The sequence below is a fragment of the Oryx dammah genome, unplaced genomic scaffold (assembly GCF_014754425.2).
Source record: "Oryx dammah isolate SB20612 unplaced genomic scaffold, SCBI_Odam_1.1 HiC_scaffold_28, whole genome shotgun sequence".
In the NCBI taxonomy this organism is placed as follows: domain Eukaryota; kingdom Metazoa; phylum Chordata; class Mammalia; order Artiodactyla; family Bovidae; genus Oryx; species Oryx dammah.
Window position 1 is genome coordinate 2,613,996 of NW_024070212.1, and position 27,470 is coordinate 2,641,465.

The 27,470-nt window shown below is 48.3% G+C and overlaps 1 protein-coding gene across 1 annotated transcript in view; it reads left to right on the forward strand.

The window, feature by feature from the left end:
* The first annotated feature begins 550 nt into the window (after positions 1-550).
* Positions 551-27,470, forward strand: part of FAM78B (family with sequence similarity 78 member B) — a 94,300-nt gene continuing 67,380 nt past the window's right edge. Inside the window, exon 1 of the mRNA XM_040229968.1 lies at positions 551-1,006. Within this exon, the coding sequence (XP_040085902.1) occupies positions 744-1,006 (263 nt within the window). The 5' untranslated portion in view covers positions 551-743. The remainder of the gene's footprint in view (positions 1,007-27,470) is intronic.

Here is a 27,470-nt window from a genome sequence, read left to right on the forward strand (position 1 = left end):
CCACCCTGGGTCACAGCCCCTGGCGGCCCCGAGCTCGCTGCGGCCCGGCAAAGGAGTGTCGCTGCGGCCCAGCCGCGGGGCGGGGCCGGCGGGAGCGCAGGTCTCCGCCGCTGCCACGGCTGCCTCCGCCTGCCTCCGCCTGCTGCTCGGGCCGCCCGCTCGCCCGCCGCTGGGTGCGCTGCACGCGGGGGGCCGCCGCGGTGCAGAGGTTCATGCAGCGGCGGCGGCCACGGTGGCGGCGGCGGCGGCGGCGGCTGCTGCCGCTGCCGCCGCGGAGGCAGACAGACCCGGCGCTGCCGCCGCCGCCGCCGCCGCCCTCCCCCGGCTCCATGCCGCCACCGCTGCCGCCTCCTCCTCTCCGGCGAGGGGCGGGGGGCTCCGGCCCGGGGTGGGCACCACTCCTCGCAGCGCCGCTCCCCTGCCTGCCCTCCGCTCGGGCCCTGGAGCTGGCGGGGGCGCCCGCTGCCTTCTAGGAGCGCACGCTCTCCGCGCGCCCTGCGGGAGAGAGGGGGCGGGCGTGGGCGGGGGCGGGCGGGCGTCGGGGCAGCCGGGACCCCGCAAGGCGGCTAGAGGAGGGGGCTGCCTCGGAGGATGCCCGGCAGCGGCTCCCCGCTATTAGGCGCGTTCTGAGCCGGACCCAGAACGGGCGGCGCGTCGCCATGCCGGTGTGACGGGCGCCCCCGGCTGCCCGCGCGGTCCCCGGCGCTGCCCCACGCCGCGCCGCGCCGGCGCCGGGCGGCAGGATGGGCTGTATCCAAAGCATTACCTGCAAGGCACGGATCCGGCGCGAGAACATCGTCGTGTACGATGTGTGCGCCACCATCGACCAGTGCCCCACGCGCATCGAGGAGACCTCGCCCATCGTCCTGCGCTACAAGACCCCCTACTTCAAAGCTTCAGCCCGCGTGGTCATGCCCCCCATCCCCCGCCACGAGACCTGGGTGGTGGGCTGGATCCAGGCGTGCAACCAGATGGAGTTCTTCAACACCTACAGCGACCTGGGCATGTAAGCGACCGGCCGCGCGGAGTAGGAGCGGGCTTCGTGGCAGGGTCTCTCCTCACCCCGACCCTCCTCCCCAGCTCCTTCTTACTGCTCTCCCCATCCTTTTTATAAACCTTCCTCCCGCCTCCTTTTCCATCTCCCTCCTCCCTACGCTTTTGTTTCAGTGACAGGGCTGATGTGTGTAGGGAGGCTCCTCGCGAAGGCATTTTCTCGCGGTTTGCTTCTGATTCCCTATGAATGCTAGGAGCACGGTGCGGGGCGGGAAGAACGCTCTGAGGAGGGTTCAAGAGACGGAGGTGGGGGTGGCTGGCTAGTGCCCTGGGAGTTTCTGGGCGCCGTCTGTGGTTTGCAGGGCTTCTGGGGAAGAGTTTGGGGGAACCTGTAGAGAGTAGTGTAGTGCCTGGGGCGCGTGGGCTGTACCGCGCGTGCTTTGGAGAAACCCGAGCCGGTTTGGAGAGGAAGGTCCCAGGCGTCCAGCCTGGGCTTGGTCTGCCCTTGTTCCTTCGACTGTTGACTTCGAGCTCTTGTCCCCCAACCGGAAAGCCTGGAGGCGTTTCCATCCGGAACCGCACCGCCGACAGCCACCTCTCTGGCTCAGCGCCCTCCGGAAGAGTACTGGAGGTGGTGGGAGTAGGAAGGCTCCGGGCGCGTCCCAGCGGAGCGAGGCTGATGGCCTTGTGCGAGCAGCTTCTGATTGGCGTGGTGCGATACGTGTCTGTGCTTAGTGAAAGTATGGGTCTCATGTCGGTCTAGGGTCTTTACTTACTCCAAAACTTTATTCTCCGGCTCTGGGAGGGATTCCCCAGCGCCCACCGCGGAATTCTGTCGGAGAGCTGGGAGCTCTCCAACTTCTTTCAGCAGCACCGCTCGGCGCGCGCCGGGCTCCGCAGCTGCGGTGAAGACCCGGGATCGCGGCAACTCCTCTGCTGCCAGGGGCTGACAGCCTGCCCCGGAACCGCAGGCTGCTGACAGTCGCGTCCAGGACTTTTTTATTAACTAAATTTTCATAACTCCGTGCCAGACTCCTTTCAGAAGTACACTCTGGACAGCTGGCAACTACAGTGGCTAAAAGGTTTGGGGCCTGCATTTTGCCTGCTGTTACAATGTAGGTCTAGAACACCCTAATTAGCTTGCAGCCCGTAGGGAAACCCTCTTCTGAAAAGTCAGCCTCATTTCATTAGTAATCTAAAACTCCAGAGTTCCCAAGGTTCATCTTTTGAATATGGATATAAGGTGGGAGAGTTTCCATTTTAAAAGGTCAAACTATCTTTTTAACAGCAGTTTGTAGGCTTTTTATTGCACTTTGGGAGCATGTAAGTTAACACTAGTCATAGGTGCTAAAAGGAATTCTGATAGGTTGCTTTGTCTCTCCTGGCTCCCACTCCCACCCTTTTCCCTACCCCAGAGAGTCTGAACTTTCCTCTCTAATCATAAAAATACAATGCTGGAAAAAGCTCCTTCCTAAGGAAGATGTGTGACAGCCCGGTTTGCTCCGTCTCTGCACCTAGAGTGTTCTTGTCTTTCCGGAAGGCAGCTGGATGTGAGAAATAGAGGAAATCTTATTTGGGATGAATTCTGATGGCTCAGACGGTAAAGAATCTGCTTGCAGTTCAAGAGATCCCAGTTCAGTCCCTGGGTTGGGAAGATCCCCTGGAGAAGGAAATGGCTATCCACTCCCGTATTCTTGCCTGAAGAATCACACGGACAGAGGAGCCTGGCGGGCTACAGTCTCAAAGAGTCGGACACGACTGAGCAACTAACACACGTGCCATTTAGAAACATACACCCCCTCAAAAAAATTATTATATCTGAACATGTGTGTATCTGAACATGTGTGTCTCTTAAAGTTTTTTTTAAGAATCTTATTATTTCCAGCTAAATCAGAGAAAGCCCCAGACAGGGCAAGGGCACCCTCATGTTTATTCTCTTGGCCTGGCCCTGACGGCAGTGTGCAGCATTGGTTGAGGGCAGTAATTGCAGCCAAGGGCCACTCTGGGAGACACTAGGAGGGACTGAGCCGAAAGTCTTACTTTTCCCAAGACTGCACAGCCAAGAGTCTCTGCTGCTGCACATCTCCTGTAAATTAGTAATCTGAAAGTAAATAAATCATTGTTTCATAAAAGAGAATATATTCTACCTCAGGAGAAGTATAAACAGACATGGTAGTTGAACTTTCTTGACTCTATGAGAAGATGTGTCTACATGGGAACCCACTTTAGGGTGTGACTTGGTGTCTGCTCAGAGGGACACATTCTCTCTGACCCTTCCTTGCTGAGTTCACCTTTGGGATTTAGAGGGGGGAAAAAAAAAAAAAGTTCTGCCTTCAAACTACCACTTTCAGTATTTTAAGATTCTTGCTTTTCATGTTGTTGTTGGCGGGGGACAAAAATAGTCCCCAAGAAATCATAAAGCATATTATTTTAGATTTGTGTCCAGGGGCCTCCTGTCTTTGTGGCTACAATAATGGCTGTGTGTGTTTAAGGCCACTTTGGAGCCTGGATTTGATTGAACCAATTTCCACGAAATGTTTTGGCCCTGAAAACTTGGCCAATGTAAACTTTCTCATAGAAAGTCCATTTTAGCCAGTATCTTGAGTGGAGAAAACACTGCAGGCTGAATTTTCACCCCTGTGTAATGCTCTTGTTACATGAAGCATGGTATGATGAGAGACTATAGGTTATAAAACTGCCTTTTTCAACATTTAAAAGGGACTATGCCAGAGGAAACCTGCAACTTAAAATGCCAAGAAAACTTTATCTATAGGTTTAAAGAAAACACGAGCTTTCATGGTTTAAATTTCTCCACATTTCCAAGAAAGGGAAGGCTTCTACAGGAGCCTTTGAAATAACTGATGGTCAGGATGGCCAGAGCTTAATTTGAACTTGAACTGAAGTGACTTGAAACTCCCCCTACTGATTCTGTAGGAAGCAGGCTATTAATGCTTGTGGCCCCCATTTCTTTCTCATTTGGCCCTGATGAGCCTGCTCCTGCAGCCCTGCCAAGACTGCTGCAAGGCTTCATCCTTCAGGGAGGAAGAACCATGGGATTTTCTCAATCAACTCATCAATAAACAAATGTTTATTTTACCAACTGCCTCTGATGTACCAGTGCCAGCAAAGAAAACAAAGGAATAAGCAGGCAGCTTCAGTGTTCCTCGGAGCAGGAGATAAGGAGGGGCACAGGCAGAAAAGGCCAGTGCTCCCAAGTAGTACAGGAGAAATGCCAGAGAAAGGGACCAGGCCAGGTGTTCTAGATCTGTAAAGACTCAAGCTGGTTGCAAGGGATGGGTGAGATGCAGCCAGGCAAGGAGGAGGGACTAGTTCTAAAGGGCAAAAACAGCAACTACATGGAGGTAGGAAAATAGAAGGGGGCACACATAGGCAGTAGAGGAACTTTCAAGGTAAAGAACAGTGGAGGATAAAGTCAGAAAGGGTCTGTTGGGAAGGCCTAGAAGAGAAAATCTGGAAAAGGGAAGGTTGAGATCAGATCTTCTAACCAAAAGAGTATGAGGAAGTGCTTCATACCCTTTCAGTGCCTCTTGGGCATACAGGAGCTTTTCAGTAGAGACTTAAGACCCTCATGATGGAACAGGTCTTTTGTTTTTTTTCTAATTTATTGATATAGTTGACTTACAGTGTTGTGCTGATTTCTGCTGTACAGTGGAGTGATTAGCCTATATATATATATTTTTTTTTGGGGGGGGGGGGCTCAGCCCATAAAGAATCCACCAGTAATGCGGGAGACTGGGTTCAATCCCTGGGTTGGGAAGATCCCCTAGAGCTGAGCGTGGCAACCCACTCCCGTATTTTTGTCTAGAGAATCCCATGGACAAAGGAGACTGGCAGGCTACAGTCCATGGGTCACAAAGAGTCAGACATGACTTGGGTGACTAAGCACAAGCACATATGTGTGTACACACACACACACAGATACACACACACATTCTTTTCTGTTACGGTTTATCACAGGATAGAGCGCAGTTCCTGTATAGCACAGTAGGCCCTTGTTGTTTATCTGTTGTATGTGTGATAGTTTGCATCTGCTAATCTCAGGCTCCCAATCCATCCCTCCCCCACCCCATGATAGAAGTTCTGAACGCTAGAGTACAATACCCAAGAATAAGGAGTGGGGTTCCTGTGCTAAAGATGCAGGCAAAGCTGAAGTGAGGGGGAGAGTCTGCAGTGGCTAAAGGCCCTTCCTCTCCGTGCCTAGGTGTGGTGTCTTCTAGAGCTGTAAGGGTCATCTGTGGTCAGCTTAGGGCTGGCGGTGTAGGTCTTGGAGAGCCTTGGCCTGGGTGCAGCTTGAGGAGGTGGGAGCTCATACCTCACCTTCGGGAGACAGCTCCTGCCTGTCTCTCTCCTCCTCCTGCAGAGCCAACATTACTGAGGGTTTGACTATACCCACCCACCTCTGTTACTGTTTCAGTTTATTCCAAGCTGGTTTCTCTCAGTTCCAAATTTGCACTTGCTCAGTTCGTCTGGGCTTTCCATATTTCCAGATCCAGCGGACACTTACCTTTTCATCAACGTTCCGCGTGGTTGACAGCTTCCTGTGTCTTGAATCACTTCCATCATTTAGCTCTCCTGCTGTTTTTCTGGCTGTTCCTCTATCTGACCTCAAAATGCAGTTCATTGGGACACTTCTCATTCTGTACTGGAGGGATAGTTATTTCATCCATCCCAAGGGCACCAGATGGCCTCTGGGATACAGAGTCACCTGCAGCACAGGCGTATGTGTCTACACAGTTTCCACTTGGCTGGCTGGAAGAAATCTCAAGCTCAATGTATCCAAACCTGCACTCTCGATCTCTGCTATAGCTTCCACACAAAAGCTGCACCTCTGCCATTCTTTCCCATCTTAGGAACACCTTCAGTCCCTGGGTTGCCTTAGCTGAAAATCTGTTTGTCACTGTAGATATTTCCCCTGACATTCATTCCATTATCAAATCCTGCTGATCCCATCCCCCAGATAACTAATCCAGCCACCACTTTCTATGCCCACCTCTTCCAGCGTAGGACATGTCATCATCCCCTATCACTTGCTCCGACAGAGGATTTCTGACCAAACTTGCCACCTCTGTTCTTGCCCTCCATCCAGCCTATCCCCCATATGATAGTCAAGTGACATTTTAAAAGTGTAAATGCTGTTGCTTTCTTGCTTAAACCCTTTAATGGCTTCCCATTACAATCCCAGGATAAAATTTGCAAATCTCTTCCCACTCTGAATTTCTGTTCTTAAGTCCCTTCAACCTTTTTTCATTTCTTCAGAGGAACTAGCTTCATCCTGATTCAGAACTTTTCTACGTGCTGCTGTCTGTCTGAAATGCTCTACACACCTACCCTTTTCTAGCAAATTCCTACTCCTCATTCAGGTCTCAGCTGTTACTTCGTAGAGGCAACCCTGAGTTCATAGTTTATATTAGGGTTCTCCTGTTCTCTTGAGTAACACACTACTCTTTTTGTTGTTCATTAGTAAGCAAGTATTTATATGTTTATGTAAGTTCTGATTTATCTACCAGACTGTAAGCCCCATCAAAGCAGGTATTACATACATTTTATTTCTCTGTGAATAGTGCTTGGCCCATAACAGGTGTTAAACATTTGATCAAAATAAAGTAGCCCTTTTTCTAACCTCAAATAGTCTGTGTCCCTTTCAAAAAATCATGTCTCTCTGAAAAATTAGCCTTTCATGTAAAACCTGGTGGTAATGCCACAAATCTCTCCAACTCCCAACTCTCCAGCAGTCGCTTAACACACGAGCAGGTGAACTCTGCTGTGCTTTTGTGTCATTTTGAGCTGCGTTGTCCCCCGAGATTCCCTGCTCCTCAAGCCAGGGCGCGTGTCTGTCACTTCCTCTGGTTCCCTGCGGTGCTCTGCACACCAGGAGTGCGGTTCAGTGAACACTGAGGCCCGACTGTCACGTCACCTGCTGCAGAGTGGCGTTCAGCGTCTGCCCAAGGAGCTGGGAACATGGGAACCGTGTCGTGGCACAGTGCATCATTAACTCATGGCCTGAACTCCGGGGCTCCTGGAGGTGATGGTCCTAGCCAGCACTTACGCACCTGGCCTAGTAGGGTGATTGCCCCCGAAGCAAGCACTGCCCTTGTTCAGGGCAGCATGTGCAGCATAGCTCTGAGCGTGACCCTCACTGGTCATCGAGATGCCTCCTTCAGGCACTTTGCTCTTGCGGACCAGCTCGCTCATGCATCCCAGGAGCCGGAAGAGTGTGCAGGTGTGTGTCCCACCAGGCCCAGTGCTCCTCAGCAGCTGGTGGCCCCGTCCTCAGTCTCCCTGTGGAGACCAGAACCAACACCCCTCCCCTTCCCATGACACTCCCAGTAAGGGGCCCCATTATCTGGAAGTAGTGAAGGCTAGTCCTCACCAGAAATGATGGGGACCCTGTCCCAGAGCATCAGATGGGAAAGCAGGATCCAATTCCCTTATTAAAGTCCTGAGTGCCCTTGAAAAGGAGGCAGCCTAACCCTTTGCCTCTAATCTTCTCCATCTCGGCAAAAGAGGAGCAGCAGCAGATTAGCTGGTCTTATCAGGAAGCATTAATCTCACTGGAGATAAAGCACAACTCTGGAGTTGGAGGGGGTTGGAGGAACAGGCAAGGAAACATGATTCAGAAAAAGAAAGGGCTTGTGTAGCATGGGCTGCTGAAACCCAGCTGCGCTGGGTGGAGAAAGCAGGACAGGCGAGCTGGGAGGTGTGGGCCTGCAGGTTGTCAGCGACCTTCCAAGTGAGAGCAGTGGCGGATACTGTTTGCGGGGTGAGGTCTGCAGGTACTTCATGTTCCAGGTTCAAAAAGCCTGCCACTTGAGTCAGGAAATGCAGAATCTAGTGTGAGACTCAAGATCCCCTTCCCTCTGATTTGTGGAGTGCTCTGATCTTGTCTCACCCTCCCTATTATGACCCTGGAAGCTAGATGCTCTGATTATATCTGTTGAGAAAACTAAGGTTCAGGGGGTCAGAGGACTTGCCTGAGATCATGCATCTAGTTGGTGGCTGAGCTGAATCTTTGTGAGAGGGTGGGACCAGGAGGGTGGAGTAACATGTCCATCCATCCCTGAGCTCATTCCTTGGGAGCAGGGGGACACCTCCTCGCCTCTCAGGGACCCAAGCTGGCCGGGACTGCAGGTTTTAGTCCTGTGCTATCTCCTCCAGGATCTTCCCTGGGGCTCACATGTCAGCCCAGATGGGCAGCCCTGGACCCCAGCAGTCACACAGACTCCTCAGTTATTGTACTTGTGAGCTCGTTCATCCCTCAAACTCCCCACACAATTGCTGTTTGGATAGATGATTAGGAGGAAAAAGAGGACCCTCTTCTGGTAGTGGGAAGGACCCCTGGCTCTACCCTCACTCAGCAGAAATTCCACTGGCTCCTAGGAATTCTTATACTATTATTGCAAGGTTCACTCAGGCCACTGTGTTAGCTGTGTGGACCCCACTTCCTCAGCAGCTCTGACACAAGCCAGTTGGAACTGTTCACTGTGCCGGTTGAGGGTATACCAGCTATCTTTCCAGCACAGGGATGTGAGTCAGAAGACCTTGGATTCGATTCTGAGCCATATGACCTTTGGCAGATTCCTTAACAACCTAGTGTCTAGTTTGCATTCATGTAAATAGACAGCAAAAAGTCCCATCCTGTCTACTTGGCTGGGGGTCAGGAATCGAGTGAGATAAAAACTGTGAAAGTGCTCTCCAAACTAGCGTATTGTGCACATGTGTTTTTTTGTATTGTTTTGTTTTGTTTTATAGAGTATGACTGTTATTGAGCTTCCCAGGTGGCTCAGCAGTAAAACTCCACCTGCCAATGCAGGAATGTGGGGTCAATCCCTGGTTTGGAAAGATCCTTTGGAGAAGGAAAGGGCAACCCACTCTAGTATTCTTGCCTGGAGAATTCCATGGATGGAGGAGCCTAGTGGGCTACAGTCCATGGGTTCGCAAAGAGTCAGACATGACAGAGTGACTAAACAGCAACATGGCTGTTGTTACTAGAGGGTGACTCTGGATCAGCCTCAAGGAATAGGGAGGTTGTGGCTTCCCGGGCAGAGAGAAGCATTCACACTCTGGGGAAGGGTCCCTTGTGCATCAGCCACACTCCCCCAAGTCCCACTCAGAGTCAGAGGGGAGGAGAAAGGCTCACTTTATATTCAGAGCCAGGGCTGTTTTGCATTCATACTCAAAGGAAGGGGGTAGCTGCTACCTTTTGTCCCACCCAGAGGTTGCCCTTCCAGATCTGCTCTGAGCCGTGGACTCCGGGCCGCAGCCAGGACCCTGCCGCTCCCAGTCCTTGGCGCTATGCCTACATCTCAGCCAGGTCCTCATGGGGACTGCCTGCCCTGCCCCAGACCCCCTGATGGCAGTGTCAGTTAGGCCCCAGATGAGAAGTCAAGGACTTGGGGTTGGAGTGATACTGTGCTGTCCCTTTCCAGGAAGGTCTGGAGGTTCCAGCCTGGGTGGACAATGAGACCCACACCTGAAATAATTGGTGTCCGGAACCATTTTTAATATGTTCTTCCTGATACATCTTTAGTAGATCTTTAACTTATACTTTCATGAATTTGTCTCTGTAGAAGGGAACCTCACATAATCCTGAAATCATGAGACCTGTGTAGGACAGCCATTTTTCCTATTTTAGATAAGCAAGCTGATTAAATAACTCATGTGCTCAAGGCCACTGTGGTGGGCGCTGGTAGAATCAGGGCTGCCTCATGCCCTCCTATGCCAAGTGCATGGTCTGTGCCAACCGTGCCCAGGAGGTGGGGATGAGAGAGGCCGTCCCCAGGGTTGTGTACACGGAGCACCAGGGTCGTGTACACGGAGCACCAGGGTCGTGTACACGGAGCACCAGGGTCAGTCGGTGCACAGGCATTTTGGAGGGCACCATTTATAGTCTCTGAAGATAAGAGTGGGCAGATAGGAACACCCAAATGTGTTCCAAAAAAGCAAACAGAAATTTTCAGACTGTCCAATTAAGCAAAACAAATAAGGCCGTGTGTCACCTGATGGCACCTCGATGGGGTTACTGTGACAAGCCTGTCTCAAAAAGCCTCTGGCTGACTGACTCTCTTGAGACCTGACCTTTCCAAGCTGGTGTGTGGGCTGTGTCAGGCCAGGGTGCTTAAAGGCTGTCAGAAGTCTGGCTAATGGGAAGCAGTAAATCGGCATCCTCAGTCAGCAAGCTCAGCAGCATCCTAAAGGGACAGGCAGGCCAGGGAGGTCACAGTTTGTGGGCATAAGTGGTGACAGGGACAGCCTTTGGCAAGGCTGGAAACTGCCAGAAACAGGCAAAGGAAACGTTCCTTTGCCCTGGGCATGGGTAAGGGGAGTGAGTCAGGATCTGGCATGTGTCAGGAGAGAAGGATGAAGGAGAATGAGAGGTGGCTTTCTCCCTCCTCCTCCTCCCAAGAGCCACCAGCTGAGCCTCCATTCCAAAGTGGCAAATGACATCCTTCACACCAAAGCCCGGGCAACTCGCTTTAAGACCAGATTTTAACTGACTCAAATATCTGAGACTTTTTCAAATTTCCATAAATAAACTTCACCTTTTTATTTATTTTATTTTATTTTTATTTTTTTGAGGAAGGATAAGAGATTTGTGCTAAAGAACTAAACCCAAATTCCTGTTGAAGATGTCTTCTTGGCCCTTGGAGCCAGGGAGCTTGTCTTCCTGGGACACGTGTACACTTTAAGAAATGGGCAGGCATTAGGCTAGTGTCTGTCTCCCCACGAGGCTGTAAACAATGTATTCACCTTAATGATGATCACAGCCACCATTTGTTGAAGACTTCGCCAGTGCTAGATGCTTCGTATGCACTGAGAGATGGGTACCATACTATCCCCACATTAGAGATGACAAAGCCAAGGCCCAGAGACAGTGGGTAACTTCCCCAGCATTACCCAACTCACAAGCAACAGAGCTAGGATCAGAATCCAGAATTGCAGTGACTCCTTACGATATTTCACCGCCGCATTAAGGCCAAGTGGTCGAGTGAATGGATGAACCCATGGATGAGCAGAGAGCGTTCAAGATAATGCCTTGAGTGCTTGCTTTTGTCCTTGCTGTGGACACTTAGGGAACAAAGGGTTTAAATCACTTTGGAAGCAGCCAGTCCCGTCGCCTCCCAGCTGGTTTGCTCAGCTGGTCCAAGCATGTTAATAAGATCAGGTCTTGGGGTCAGACCCAGGGGACCCTCCCAGCACCCGGGTCAGTACTCCCTCCCCTTCCAGCTGCCTTGCACAAGACTGCTTCCAGGTACCAGCCATAGCAGACTCTAGGTTACAGGGCAGAGGCACAGCCAGGAAAATGTGAGTGGCGGGTCAACAGAGTCACCCTTGACCTGGGGGTGTTAGGGCCGTGTGAGAAATCATGTAGCCCAGCTGCTCACGTTACAGATGTGGACAGTGAGCTCCAGAGAGGCTCACCGACACAGCGAGTGAGTGCCGGAGCCGGGAAGAGCCCCAGGTCTCTCTGACTCCACCGCCAACGTTCCTCGCCACCAGGCTATACCGGGCCTGATGGGGAGCAGGTAGCTCACTCCGTGAGTCAAGACTGGGGCACCCCGGTCTGTAATGCAGTCGTCAGGGGTCCGTGCCACCTATTTTCCTATCCCCCTGCTTGTTGAGGGTCCGAGTCTGTGGGCCGCCCAAGGGAGGCCAGAGCACAGCCCTTCCGCACAGAGGGGAACTCAGATGGGCCCCGGGGAATGGCTACCCAGGTGCCAGGAGCACAGAGATCAGCCTCTTCCCAGTGCCCATAGGCAGTGATTAGCAAACCAGAAAGGAGAGGGGCTCCCCGGAGACGCCCGGCACCGATGGCAGGAAACGGGAGGGCTTGGCAGCCAGGGGAGGAGGCATGCATGGAAAAATTGACAATTGAGATTCGGCCTGGGTGCCCAACAACCCAGAATCCATTTCCTCTGCCCCTCAACGCTCCCCAGCCCCAGCCCAGGTGCCGAGATCATCCCCGGGCCCCTGGTCCCCTGCCCACAGGCAGCAGGGCAGCTCCAGGGCCGCTGGCAGCTCCAGAAGAAATGAGATCCAAGTGATGTCAGAGATGACAGATTGTGAGGGGCCAGGGCCCTCCCCTGACAGCAGGGCTCAGCTGGGTGGCCCCTGTGGAGCGGAGCAGATGGGGAGTCTGAAAGGGAGATCCTGGAAGCCTGGAGACTTTCTATTGTGGCTTTTAGTTGCATTTTCTCCATTTTTTTTTCCTTTTATGTTTTGTGAATTCGGTGCAGTTTAACATCGGGTTCTGATCCAGTTGTGCTGTGTCTACTTACTCTAAAGGAGGTGAGGGCGGAGAGGAGCAAGAGCAAGCAGGCTGGGCTACAGCACAGTTTGCTTTGCCTTTGTTGGGATCTGAGGGATGGGTTGGAGGAAGAGGGAGCTGACTTCGTGCCTCCATGCAGCCTGTCACCTCTGCCTATCTGACTAAATCCAAGATCTTTGCACCACTCCAGGCTGCCTCTCCTGAGGAAGATTCTAAAAATTCAGCATCATGTCGGGGAGTCTGCTTTCTCCCACAAGGTCCCATTCTAGCCTTGGCCTTCCCTTTCAAAACTTGTACTAGTGTGGTCCCATTCCAGCCTTAGCCCTTCCTTTCAAAACCTGTACTAGTGACTTACCTCTGGCTTTCTCTAGAGGCCTCCATGGAGGAGGAGGCCCCTTTAGGTGTCCTGTCTGATCAGCCTATATTTGGGAAGGCTTTGCCTGCCTTCATCCCTGTCCAACACTTGTGCTGTCTCCATGTCCATCTCAGTATCTCCCTGCTTGTCCTCTGACCCTGTCTCTGGTCAGGCGCTCTTTCAAGCTGCTGGGCTTTAGCCAGATGCCTGCTCCCAGGCCCCCTGTCTCCTGGCCCTCCTTGTCAGGCTTACTCTCTCCCTCTGAGCGGGGAGCACACGTGCAGAGGGGCCTGCTGCCAGAGAAGCTCACACACGCCTCTGTCCTCCTTGGACCCTCCAAGCCTGTCCTGGACTTCCACCTTCATCTCATGAGTGAGCATGATCTCTGTAAAGAAAACTGCTTGTGCCTTAAATAGGCAACTAAACTAGTGTTCTGGAGGTCTGATGAGTCAGCTGGAACAGCTAGAACCTGAGCGCCAGAGACAGCCTCAGAGCAGGTGGGGACAGGGATGAGGGGATCAGTGTGACCAGCATTCAGGCCTAGTCAGCACACAGTCTGGAGCAGAGAGAGGGGGCATAAAAGGAGGTTCAGAACCTGCTTTACAGCCCTTGGCTTCCCAGCAGCTGTCAGAAAGGCCTGGGTGTCCAGAGCAGACCCTCAGACAGAGAGGACAAGTGGCAGGGATAGACGCAGTCCGGGGAACCATAGGCAGCCTCATTCCTGCCCAGCGTGCCGAGACAAGCTCTGGACGCTTTGTCCTCCCACGTGTGAACGTAGGGGGGACTGGCCCATCCTTGTCTGGACCCCACCCCACCGCACGACCGATGCCAGAGAACAACCTCCTGCAGAGGCTTCCCTGCAGAAAAGCCCCCGCAGGAAACTTTCTACACATGGGTAGTCGAGCTGAGAGGCTTCTGAGATGGAAGGGAGCCAGGAACTCCAAAGTGGTCTCTCTGCAGCCAAGGCAAACATCCTCTTGCCCAAGCCACTGCCGGCTCCTCTCAGATGTCCCTGGAAGAGTTCATCTTTTCAGGACCTAAATCCCACTGGGAACCTAGACCATCTGGCTACTAGTGTGGTTGCTAAATCACTATTGAAAAGACTTTTAGAAATGGACCTGATGCATAATTAGACAGAGAGTTGGACCCAGAGCAAGGCTGACAGAGAAGGGTCTCAGTGCAGATGCAGTACCAAGGGCCCCTCTCTCTCGCAGAAACTCCCAGGCCTCCCCGCCAAATGAAAGGGGAGAATTTGTCCACATGAGAAAGTAACATTTGTCGACATGAGAAAGTTTTCATGGGAACTGTCAACCTTAGGATCTGTGCACTTTCCACCAAGTGGCCAGTGGGCTTTCACCAAATGGTTGAATAGTGGTGTCAATCCCACACTAAAGCTGAGACATGGGTACAGTCCTCATGGAGGATTGTTTGTGTCCAAACAAACAATGGTTTCCTCTCCACTCACAGAGGCCATATTTTCTGCAGTTTGTATCAATGCCTTCAGACTTGGGATTGAGGAGTCAGAGGCCAGGTACCCCTACAATTAGACAGACAACCACTGTTGAGCCAAGAGTGGGGATGCTTCTAGATCAGAACACAAGCATGTTTATGTGGTTATTCTGAGAAAGAAATCCCCTACTTGGATGCCAATAGGTTTTTTTCAAGATTTACCCTCAGCATCTGGTGCCTCCTGAAACGTCTGGTTGTCAGAATTGGTATCTAGAGTTACATGCCAGTGTCTGTGTCCACGAGAAGGAAAAGCACCTTGGAGTGTTGTCATGCCATCTTGAAAGAATGAAGACATTGAAAAAGTATTCTCCTAGAAATATCTCCGGTTAAATGGAAGCAGAGTAGCCAGAGAGAAAGAAGTGGGTGGGATGGTCAGGCTGTCTTCATTGGGACAGGTCAAGGGCTAAGTAGATATCTACAGTTCAAGAGCGCAGACCAGTTTACAAGGTAGCAACGAAACTCCTGAACTGTTACAAGTTTCATGCAGTTGTTTCCAGTCTTAAGCATTCATTTTCTTCAGATGCATCCCTGTTTGTCAACAGTGGGATATTTACATGACCCAGGATAGAACTGAGGTGGGTCTCCCTGGCAGAAATCACTTTTCATAGGAGCTCAAAATCTCAGTACCAGGCCACTCCATTTAACTTCTGAACATTCCCGACGGGCTTCTATGTATGCTTTAAATGAATGTATTTTTACTATTTCTTATGTCCATAAGCTCAAGCTTGTTAGCTGTGTTATAGAAATGTTCTATATTCTTGCCAAGTTTTATCTGCTTAGTCTATCAATGATTGAGAAAGTCTGTTGAAATTTCTCTCTTGCTTGTGTATTCATGACTCTTCCTGCAGGGCTGTCCACTGTCATTTTATACATTTTGAGCCTGAGCTTGTTTACCTGTTTGATTTTCAGTGTCCTCTTCATTTCTGACTCCTGGGGATTTGTTTTGCAACCCCAACTGTGGATTCAGTAAGAAATTTGTAACGGAGGGTTTTTCAAGATATTTAGTCTACCACAATTATGATTTGCGTACTAGATTCTTCTGTTCCTCAACTATAGACAGAGCTTTTAGTGGATACTTTTTCCAGTTTGAAGGGATGCCTTTCAAAGCAAGCTGCCTGCCTAGGCAAGGTGTTAAGGTGCTTTGATAAAAAGAGCTGAAGTTTCTTAGCACTGACATTGAGGGTGAAGAGGGGAGGCAAGGCACTGTGAGGATCTTGGGCCCACAGCTAAGGACAAGAGTGTCCAACAAGATCCCTGCTCTGTACTGGGCATGAATGACAGGTGCAAACCACTACCTCAGTGGACCCAGTGCCTCTGCAGTCTGGTAAGTGACTGCTGAATGATGACTGCATTTGCCAACCATTTGTACACAATTCAGGGCCCAAGATGGCCTTGGCAGGACAGAATGTTCTGCTGGAGAAGAAGCTGCTTTCCTAAGAAACCTCAAGGCCCCACTCAAGCATAGGCATCCTCAGTGACTCTCTGTAGTGGCAGAGACATGAGTTGACTCCAAGCTTCCCCACTCTCCTTCCCTGGGCCTTACCCCTGAGGCTCACTTTGCACTGGCATTTGGCTTCTGGCAAATGGTGAGCTTGTTTAACCTCCTTCTGTTCCAGATGGCTCTGAGAAGGACCAACAGGAGGAAGGAGGGTGGGAGGGCAGCTGGGAGGCAAAGCTGTCTACTATTTGGAAGGCATACCCAGGGACCCCTGAGAACGCATACATGCCTGGCATAGCCCTGGCACTCAGCAGGCTGACTCTCTCCAGAGGTAGGGGCTGGGGGTAGAGATTCCCTGTATCGAGCTATTTAGGGCTGTGGAGATCTCAAGGTGGTTGGGGCCATATAAAGCTTGACTTTGATAACGAAAGACAAAGCTAGCACATCAGCGTTTACAAAAACGCTTTCAAGTATGTTACCTCTGTTGAACTTCATGCTCACTCTTAGAGATGATATTATTGCCCATATAACAAGGGGAAAACCAAGGCTATGCAAGTTGTAAGTGATTTGGCAGGTTAAGTGAGGAAGTGGTCACACTTGCTATCTGATTCCAAATTGATTGTTCCTTTTAGGTAGCTGATATTGGAATAAAAAACAGTGATAGACCTTTGGAAGCTGAAAAGATGTTGAAATTCCCTGCTCTGACTCCTTTAAATTTTTTGCAGGTTAAAAGAAGAGAGAAAACAAACAAACAAACAAACATAAAAAGAGGTAAAAGGAATTGTCCAAGGTCATACAAAAAGTAAAGTGGCAGACCACTTAGCAGTCCTCAAAGGACTGCATTTATTTTAAAATTTTGTGTTTCTGATAGCATTTCAATTCAGTGAATTTCATTTTTTATGAAAGCTTATCATTTATTTGGGAAATAAACTCCATAATGTAGTGATAGTCTACAGGAATGGCTAGCCTAATAGACAACTATATTGGTAAGAAAAGTCCTGAACCACAATTGTCAGCTGGGCCTCCTGAGTCCCAACTGGTCGAATGAATTGTCTCCTCCCTCACGTCCATTTAGTACCCATCAGAAATCTGAGCTGTGTAACCCACTTGGCTGTCAGTGTAGGTTCTTTCCTAACCCAGATATCTATTATTGATTCATCACCTAATAAGCACAAGATGAACAAGAGATGTTAGGTGTTTTACACAAATTGTTGTTGTTCAGTAGCTCAGTCATGTCTGACTCTTTGCGACCCCATGGACTGCAACACGCCAGGCTGCCCTGTCCTTTACCATCTTGTGAAGCTTGCTCAAACTCCTGTCCTTTGAGTTGGTGATGCCATCCAAGCATCTCATCCCCTATTGTCCCCTTCTCCTCCTTGGTTCAATCTTTCCCAGCAGCAGGGTCTTTTCCAATTAGTCATTTCTTTGCATCAGGTGGCCAAAGTATTGGAGCTTCAGCTTCAGCATCAGTCCTTCCAATGAATATTCATGATTTGATTTTCTTTAGGATCTGGTTTGATCCCCTTGCAGTCCAAGGGGCTTTCAAGAGTTTTCCCCAACACCATAGTTCAAAACCATCAGTTCTTCAGCGCTCAGTCTTTTTATGGTCCAACTCTCACATCCCTACATAACTACTGGAAAAACCATAGTTTTGACTATATGAACCCTTGCCAGCAGGGTAATGTCTCTGCTTTTTAACATGCTGCCTAGGTTTGTCATAGCTTTTCTTCCAAGGAGCAAGCATCTTTTAATTTCATGGCTGCAGTCACCATCTGTGGTGATTTTGGAGTACAAGAAAATAAAGTCTGTCACTGTTTCCATTGTATCCCCACCTATATACCATGACATGATGGGACCAGATGCCATGATCTTAGTTTTTTGAATGTTGAGTTTTAAGCCAGCTTTTTCACTCTCCTCTTTCATCTTTATCAAGAGGCTCTTTAGTTGTTCACTTTCTGCCATAAGGGTCCTCTCATCTGCATATCTGAGGTTATTGATATTTCTCCCAGCAATCTTGATTCCAGCTTGTGCTTCATCCAGTGCAGCATTTCATGTGATGTACTCTGCATATAAGTTAAATAAGCAGGGTGACAATATACGATCTTGACATCTCCTTTCCCAATTTTGAACCAGTCCATTGTTCCATGTTCAATTCTAACTGTTGCTTCTTGATCTGTGAAACCTATATAGGTTTCTCAGGAGGCAGGTACACAAATTACATCTCATTTAAAGTTCATTTATATTCATCTTATCTCTGTTTCACACATAAAGAAACTGAGGTTTTTGAAAGATCATGTAACTTGCCCAAACTCACAGTGCTAAAACCAGAATTTAACACCAGGTTCAAAGGACTCCAAACATACACTCTGACCACCAATATTAGTATATTATTGCTTCACCTGAAAGAAAAATTCAAACTCCAGGCAGTGGTTGAGAATGCAGGGAACAGCAAATAATTTGAACATCTGATAACAAAACTATTGCAAACAATCTTACCAAACTGCATGCATATGAAAGGTATTTCATGATTTATCTGTAAGCCAAAAAATCACCCTTAACAGAACAGTATCAAAGATTTCAGTTCTTTTTGTGTTACCAGCTTTCTAGACCCCTTACATGTTACCTTGCATTCATCTGGGGTTTCTGTGTAGGTGGACCAAAGCATTGGAGACTCATTGTTGTAGTTATTATTGTTAAAGATAAAGCCATAGGTGAACAGGAAAAGTGTGCCACTGGGGAGAAGAGCATGGCGTTCATAGGCACTGGTCACTGAAAATGCATTGTCCTTTACTCCACTCTGACTGGAAGCATTGTAGTATTAAAAAGCATTGACGTTGCAGCCTCTGTACACAGGTTCAAATCCTGCTTCCACCACTTGTGTGTGTGTGTTAGTTGCTCAGTCATGTCAGACTCTTTGTGACCCCATGGCCATCTTCTCTGTCCATGGAATTCTTCAGACAAGAATATTGGAGTGGCTTGCCATTCCCTTCTCCAGGTGATCTTCCCGACCCAGGATCAAACCTGGGTCTCCCGCATTGCCGGCAGATTCTTTACCATCTGAGCTACTCGGGAGCCCCTCCCTGCCTCCACCACTTACTAGCTGTGTAACTTCAGGCAGCATAACTAACCTCTCTACACCTCTGCTTCTCCATCCATAATGAGAGTTAATAATAGTTCCTACATCATAAAGTTATTAGGAAGATGTAATGAATTCACATTTATAAAGTGCTTAGTATGGTGCCTGATGAGTCACAGGCATTATATGTTTTCATTACATTTTTAAAAATAGAATGGAAACCACAATTACAGAAAACTAAACAAACTGATCACATGGACCACAGCCTTGTCTAACTCAATGAAACTATGAGCTATGCCATGTAGGGGCACCAAAGACGGACAGGTCATGGTGGAGAGTGCTGACAAAACGTGGTCCACTGGAGAAGGGAATGACAAACCACTTTAGTATTCTTGCCTTGAGAACTCAATGAGCAGTATGCAAAGGCAAAAATATATGGCACTGAAAGATGAACTCCCCAGGTCAGTAGGTGCTCAATATGCTACTGGAGAAGAATGGAGAAATAGCTCCAGAAACAATGAAGAGGCTGAGGCAAAGTGAAACCAGTCGTGGATGTGACTGGTGATGGAAGTAATAGCTGAGAAAAGAAGAGAAGCAAAAGGCAAAGGAGAAAAGGAAAGATATACCCATCTGAATGCAGAGTTCCAAAGAATAGCAAGGAGAGATAAGGAAGCCTTCCTAAGTGATCAGTGCAAAGAAATAGAGGAAAACAATAGAATGGCAAAGACTAGAGATCTCTTCAAGAAAATCAGAGATACCAAGAGAACATTTCATGCAGAAATGGGCACAATAAAGGACAGAAACTGTGTGGACCTAATAGAGGCAGAAGATATTAAGAAGAGGTGGCAAGAATACACAGAAGAATGATAGAAAATCTAAGGTCACTCACCTAGAGCCAGACATCCTGGAGTGTGCAGTCAAGTGGGTCTTAGGAAGTATCATTACGAACAAAGCTAGTGGAGGTGATGGAATTCCATCTTTGTATCCTCAAAGATGATGCTGTGAAAGTGCTGCAGTCAGTATGCCAGCAAATCTGGAAAACTCTGCAGTGGCCACAGGCCACAGGAAAAGGTCAATTTTCATTCCAATCCCAAAGAAAGGCAATGCCAAAGAATGTTCAAACTACAGCATAATTGCCCTCATGTCACATGCTAGCAAAGCAATGCTCAAAAAGCTCCAAGCTAGGCTTCAACAGTATGTGAACCAAGAATTCCAGATGTTCAAGCTGGTTTTAGAAAAGGCAGAGGAACCAGAGATCAAATTGCCAGTATCCATTGGATCATAGATAAAGCAAGAGAATTCCAGAAAAACATCTACTTCTGCCAAAGCCTGACTGTGTGGATCACAGCAAACTGTGGAAAATTCTTCAAGAGATGGGAATACCAGCCCACCTTACCTGTCTCCTGAGAAACCTGTATGCAGGTCAAAAAGCAACAGTTAGAACTGGACGTGGAACAGACTGGTTCCAAATCAGGAAAGCAGTACGTCAAGGCCGTATATTGTCACCCTGCTTATTTAACCTATATGCAGAGTTTATCATGTAAAATGCTGGACTGGGTGAAGCATAAGCTGAAATCAAGATTGCCGGGAGAAATATCAATAACCTTGGATATGCAGATGATACCACCCTTATGGCAGAAAGTGAAGAGGAAATAAAAAGCCTCCGAGGAAGGTGAAAGGAGAGTGAAAAAACTGGCTTAAAACTCAACATTCAAAAACCTAAGATCATGGCATCCGGTCCCATCAGTTCATGGCAAATGGGAAAACAATGGAAACAGTGACAGAGTATTTTCTCGGGCTCCAAAATCACTGCAGATGGTGACTGCAGTCATGAAATTAAAAGATGCTTGCTCCTTGGAAGAAAAGTTATGACAAACCTAGGCAGTGTATTAAAAAGCAGAGACATTATTTGCCAACAAAGGACCATCTAGTCAAAGCTATGGTTTTTCCAGTAGTCATGCATGGATGTGAGTTGGACCATAAAGAAGGCTGAGCACCAAAGAATTGACACTTTTGAGCTGTGGTGCTGGAGAAGACTCTTAAGAGTCCCTTGGTGAGCAAGGAGATCAATCCAGTCAATCCTAAAGGAAATCGGTCCTGAATATTCATTGAAAGAACTGATGCTAAAGCTGAATCTCCAATACTTTGGTCAGGTGATGCAAAGAACTGACTCATTGGAAAAGACCCTGATGCTGGGAAAGATTGAAGGCTGGAGGAGAAGAGGATGACAGAGAATGAGATGGTTGGATGGTATCAGACTCGATGGACATGAGTTTGAGCAAGCTCAGGGAGCTGATGATGGACAAGGGAAGCTTCATGTTCTCCAGTCCCTGGGGTCGCAAAGAGTCAGACACGACTGAGTGACTGAACTGAAACTGAACTGAACGAACAGTGCCTGAGGAGTCACAGGCATTATATATTTCTGTTACATTTTTTTAAATGGGTGAACAAATAATTGGATAGACAAATATTTATTGAATCCCTGGTATGCAGCAGGAACTGTGCTGGGAAATATTTCATACTGTGAAGAAAAGCTTGCCATGGTAGTGTAAGAACCCTTTATCCTGCTGGATCAGCCTGGTGGTACTGTGCAGCGCCTTGGTACTTGGCACTGTGCTGGGTCCAGGAGGCCCACCCAGAGGAGGGAGAACCCTGCAGATGTGTAAAGACCAGTTGATATCCACCATTAGTTCACTTTTTCATCCAACTTTAGGAAGAATTTCTAGCCATTCAGTTTCCTAGAGCATCCTTGTGGGGTCTAACTTGTTCATCCCTGGATTCTGTTCTCAGAGAAGATCTAGCCTGAGCAGGCAGCAGCCATGAGAGACTTCCCCAGGCCTCCTGTTTACTGATTTCCATCTGGGTGTTATTTTTCCCAGTATCTTACCTGCTTCCTACCTCTGGAACCATAGCATTCCAGTAAGAGATACCAGCTGTTACCTTCAACAACCCCTAGGACTTTGCTGACTGTCCTCACTTCACACACAGCCAGTCTTTCTTGTCCTGGGTTTGAACAAATTTCCTTTCCTTGTGTCAGTTGCTGGCTTGCATATGGTCTCACTTAAACACCAACCAGGTGAGATCCAGACCCAGAGCTCAAAGCCCTGGAATTAGGTTATGAACTCAGAATTTTTAGGAACCCTGATGGCAGGGGGTGAGACCAGCAAAGAGGGACCATAAGTCATTATCAGAAAGTCATAAACTGAGCTTGAGCACGGACTACTGGAGAAGGCTAAGGAACTAATGCTTCCACAGAAGGAAGCCCAGAAAAATCCCAGGTCCTGCAAGCCCAAATGAAATGAATACTAGTGCTCAGGAGGCTCTTTGCCTCTGCTGAGAGGTTGGAGGAAATGTCCCCCAAGACGTGTTCCCTGCTCTCGGTCCCCTTTGACATCCTGTTGGCTTTATAACGTGCCACCCCTGGCCCAATAATCAAAAAGGTTAATTCAGAGATAGAAAAGGTGACTCAGACAGGACCCTCAATAAACCCAATGTTTTGTGGTCCCAGATGTCATAAAACCCTGAATGGAGAAGTTAGAAATTGGTCATTGAGGTCAAAAGCCTTTTCAACAAAATGGTGGTGGCAGTAACTCTAAGATATTAGTCTGTTGGACTAAAGGCCTAAAGCACACCTCTGAACTGTCCTCAGGGAAGATTCTGGCCCTTGCAAGCCATGTTACTACTAACCATCCTTCATCCTGGTAATAAAAGCTTACAAAGTGCTTTTGCTTATAGCATTTCTTTTGCTTCTCACAGTAGCTATGAAAGTAAAAGTAGAGAAAGTATCATTTCTCTTCCAAATGAAGAAACAAAGACTCAGAACTTACATGACTTGTCCAAGGCCAGAAGGTGCAGATGGACTAAAGTATCTTTACCAGCCTACTAGCCTTTCAGGTCCTGAATTTGAGAAACAGTTTAATGTGCCACCAACCAAGAGAAAGAGTAAGTCCCCTTTCATTTGGAAAACTTGCCTAGGTGGGCCCCCTTGGGTGCCACAACCGTGTCAGACTGGAAATTGTTTTTGATCATATACAGACCCAAGACCGGACACTCTGCTGACTTTTTCTAAGATAATGCTTTATGGCGTTTCTCAAACTTGTGAAGCAACTGGAAGGGAATTGGGAGAAACATCTGACTCTTCCTCCCCCTCCTCCACACTGCCCAGAACAGGTGGATGTCCTGTACCATGCAGACCCTTCCACACATTCCCTGTGCCCATTAGGAAGCCCTCTTTTCCTTTTAAAGCACAGGCAAGGTGCTGATGCTATGATGGCACCTGGTGCCAACCAGCAGCATGCCCTGGCGGCAGGATGCCAGATGTGCTCCAGGATGATATTTTTTGCCAAGCAGGTTGGGCAGGGGAGTGAGGCAGGTGGGACATCGTGCAAAATGTAAAGTCTGGCCTCTGTTCCTTGTCTGGAAGGCACCTCTAACTTGGAGAGACAAGTGTGATGGAGACAACACTGATGGAGCAGAGCAGAGTCTGAGGCGAGGATGGCTGTGCCTGCAGTCCTTGGCCTCCTGAGGATGTCAGACAAGGGTTCAGCTTTTTTTGTCCTCAGGCATATTCTTCACTTTAACTATAATGGACTCAAGCCATCCTGAGGACATCCTGCCTCCTGTCTTCTTTGACAAAGTTTGAGATCTAGGAAACTGGGAGCAGATGTGTGCCTTTCAAATGATAGTCATGTCTGGCAGGTATTGAGTCCCCACAATACCCACCCCATCTTTTGCTTTTTCAAAGAAACCCCAAAGTTCTCCCTTTCTCAGGCAGGAGGTTGAAAGAGTTGCTTTTCTTATGGAAAGATAAATGAATTCCTAAGGAAGCCTCCAGGTGAGGTACCTCCATAGAGAACAGAGAGGGGGCTTCCCTGGAAGGTCTGTCCTTCACCCATAGGCTCTGTACCTTTGGTGTGCTTTTTCCCTTTGCAGCAGAAGATCTTGCCCTGAGCAAAGTTAGTTTACACCTTGTTACTGAAGAAAATAGCTAAGGTTTGAGAGATAAACAGCCACCTACTCCCTGTCTGTCAAGAGCAAGTACAGCTGAAGATGAATGGGAGACCTTACTCTGCTCCCATCTCTGCCTGCCCCATTCATTACTCTCTAATTCTTCCTGCTCCATCATGGGGACAGCCAGCCGCCTCTTCCCGGTCCTTGCCTCCCACCTTCCAGAACTGAGCTTATCCTTCAGGAAATATTTAATGTTCGTATGCCTCCCTTGCATAGAAGCAGTTTAAGGGTTCCTGTGATCCTGGGTTTAAATCTGTCTCTTTCATTTTCTACAAATTTATTGCCATCTGTTGATTTCATTCCAGTGACACCCACATCAGGATCATTCATAAGGAGAATCAGACTCATTCCTAGACCCCTCCCTTACTCACAGCTCTTTCTTCCCATCCAAATGCTGGAGCATGCATGAATTTGTAAAAATATAGTCTCTCTCTCTCTCTCTGTCTCACACACGCACACGCACACACGCACATGCATTTGACAGACTGCAGAGTATCAGGCAGTTTTACACGTTGATATTTATTTCCTGAATAATTAGCAGTAGAGACCCACCAATTCCTTTATGCCTTGGGAGCCCTGGTTACTGTGCCCACTAATCTGTGTTCAGGATTTCTTTGGTGCCTTTTGTCAGCTGTTTTGGCTGCCTCATGATTACACTCCTTGATAAAATTTCCTTTTTTATTTCTATCAAAGGTAAGTTAGTAGGTAGTGTCTATTCTGTCCTCCAGTCCCTAAGTGCGTCTGTCCTTCCCTCATCCCTCCACCGCACCCCTATGAAGTTTGCAGGGTATGAGTAAGGACTAAATGAGATGATCCATGCCGGCTATTAAGCCCAGGGCCTGACACGTCCATATGTATTATTACTGTTGGTAGTTTAGTATCTGCCAGTCTTATTGTTTAACATGACTTATTTAACTAATCTTTCTGGGATCTATCTGTCCTTTTCTCTCCGTCCCCACTTCTTTAGTGCCAGCCTCAGCTTCTCATCTGCCTTACTGCCAATGGCCTCCTAACTGGCCTCCCTGCCTCCCTTCTCCACAGTGTTCACCTCTACCACCCCTCTGCATCACAGTCAGAATGAGCATCTCAGTATAAATATGATCAAGTCACCCCCTCCTAAGGTTCTGCATGCCCTTCAAGATAAAATTCAAACTCCTTAGCAACTAATGCCAGACATTCCCCACTTAGAAAATCCAAGGCATCTCTTAACCATCTCATCTGTTGTCCCTCCGCCCAGGCCCCATGGACACAGTCAGTTGTGTCCAACTCTTTGCAGCCCCCATGGGCTATAGCCTGCCAAGCTCCTCTGTCCATGGAATTTTTCAGGCAAGGATGCTGGAGTGGTTTGCCATTTTCTTCTCCAGGGGATCTTCCTGACCCAGGGATCAACCCACATCTCTTGTGTCTCCTACATTGGCAAGTGAATTCTTTACCATTCGTACCACCAGGGGCAGTTCCCAGCCAGGATGTGTCATCTCCTCAGAGAGTCCCCCTGGCACCTTCCCCCAGCCTGGACTCAGTGTCCCTTCCACCAGCTCAGCTTCTTCTATGTGTTAATAACTAGCACTTACATGTTTCCAGATACTTCATATATCTTAACTCATTTAAACTGGGATCAAGATTGCCGGGAGAAATATCAACAACCTCAGATATGCAGATGACACCACACTAATGGCAGAAAGCAAAGAGGAACTAAAGAGCCTCTTGATGACAGTGAAAAGAGTTAAAAAGCTTGCCTTAACATTCAAAAAAAAAAAAAAAACCAGCATTCAAAATATTAAGATCATGACTCCAGTCACATCACTTTATGGAAAATAGATGGGTAAAAAGTGGAAACAGTGAAAGATTTTATTTTCTTGGGCTCCCAAATCACTGCAGATGGTGACTGCAGTCCTGAAATTAAAAGATGCTTGCTCCTTGGAAGGAAAGTTATGACCAACCTAGACAGCATATTAAAAAGCAGAGACATTACTTTGCTGACAAAGGTCAGTCTAGTCAAAGTTATGGTTTTTCCAGTAGTCATGTACAGATGTGAGAGTTGGACCATAAAGAAGGCTGAGCACCAAAGAATTGCTGCTTTCAAATTTTGGTGCTGGAGAATACTCTTGAGAGTCCTTTGGACTGTAAGGAGATCAAACCAGTCAATCCTAAAGAAAATCAACCCTGAATATTCATTGGAAGGACTGATGCTCAAACCAAAGCTCCAATATTTTGACCACCTGATGTGAAAAGCTGACTCATTGGGAAAGACCCTGATGCTGGGAAAGATTGAAGGCAGGAGGAGAAGGGGACGACAGAAAATAAGATGGCTGGATAGCATCACTGACTCAATGGACATGAATTTGAGCAAACTCCAGGAGGTGAAGGACAGGGAAGCCTGGGATACTCATTTCATGGGGTCACAAAGAGTCAGACATGAGTTAGCAACTGAACCACAGCAACAAAACATTTAATCCTCACAGCAACCCTATGAACTAGGCACTGTTGCTGTGGCCAATCACAGATGAGGAAATTGAGACACAGAAAAATTAACTGATTTGTCCAAGATCTCACAGCTTGGAACTGGGATGTGAACCCAAATGAACTTGGCTCAAGAGTCTACACTTGTAACCACTGGGCTCTGTCGCCTCTAGTGCTATTGGCCAAACCACAGTCCTCTCTGGTCCAAGCCCCTTGACCTGAGAAGCCCTGTGCATGTTTGATCCTGGAGCCTGTCCCGCTGTCTCACTCCGGGTGTAAGCACAGTTCCTTTTCAGGTAACCTTTCCACCAAACCATCATCCTAAGTCTGCGGGACTCAGTAGATTTAAGATTAACCCAGTTTGCCACCAGTTGCCCCTGCATCATTCCATAAAAAAAGGTCTAGAAGGCCTTCATGTGCTAAAACTTTGGAGTCAGAGACGTAGAAGATACAGCTGCGCCCTTGGGAGACTTATAATTTGGTTGAGATAGAGAACATTATACGCAAGCTTAAAGTAATGATATTGATTCCTCAAATCACAAACAAAATCAGTTTCTTTGTTTTATAATCAGTCCTTGTGTAAAAATAGTCTCCCATTTGTCCCCACTAGATCCCGAGTCCCTTGAAAAGAGAGCCAGTGAACTGCAGCTCCATGCCCAATGCTCAGCAAGTGCTTCTCTGTGAACCTAAGGCTTCTGCAGCTGCACTGTGTCCTAGCTTCAGTTATGCAGTCTTCCCAGGCCTGAGTAATAAAGGTCATCTGAGAGATTCCAGGTTGGAAGTGGATTTCTGGGCTCAAGAGTCCCAAGTGTTCAGGACGCTGGAGCCTCAATAAGTACAGTCTGACCCATCCACTCATTACCAGTTGTTTTCCATTGCACACTAGACTCTACAAGGCAGCTGCCTCCATCCATGCAGACATGCCCTAGGACAGAGCAGGGCTGCCTGCCACTGTGTCAGTCACCCCCGCAGCCAGTCTGACCACAGGGAAACTGTTCTCAGAACAAGGAAACCCAGGACCTCTCACAGTTGGCACATCTTGCCAAGATTGCAAAAAACACCACATTTTTTCGAGAGCAGCTCACTATCTATCAGCCTGCCTCCTCCCCTTTTCTACCTCACCCATCCCAGAACAGTTTCCTTCTAACAGAATCAGGGGCACTTGCAGTCTATGCCTGGCTTGTACAGCTTTGCATCCTTCAATGTGGATTAAAAGACAACGCACACTTTCAGGGACTGCCTCTAGAAGCACCTTGGGCAGCCAGAGTGTTCCCCACTCTTCTATAGGTCACTCTTTACCAGGTCCCACGTGGATATCCAAGTCCTGTCACCTAGTAGGAAC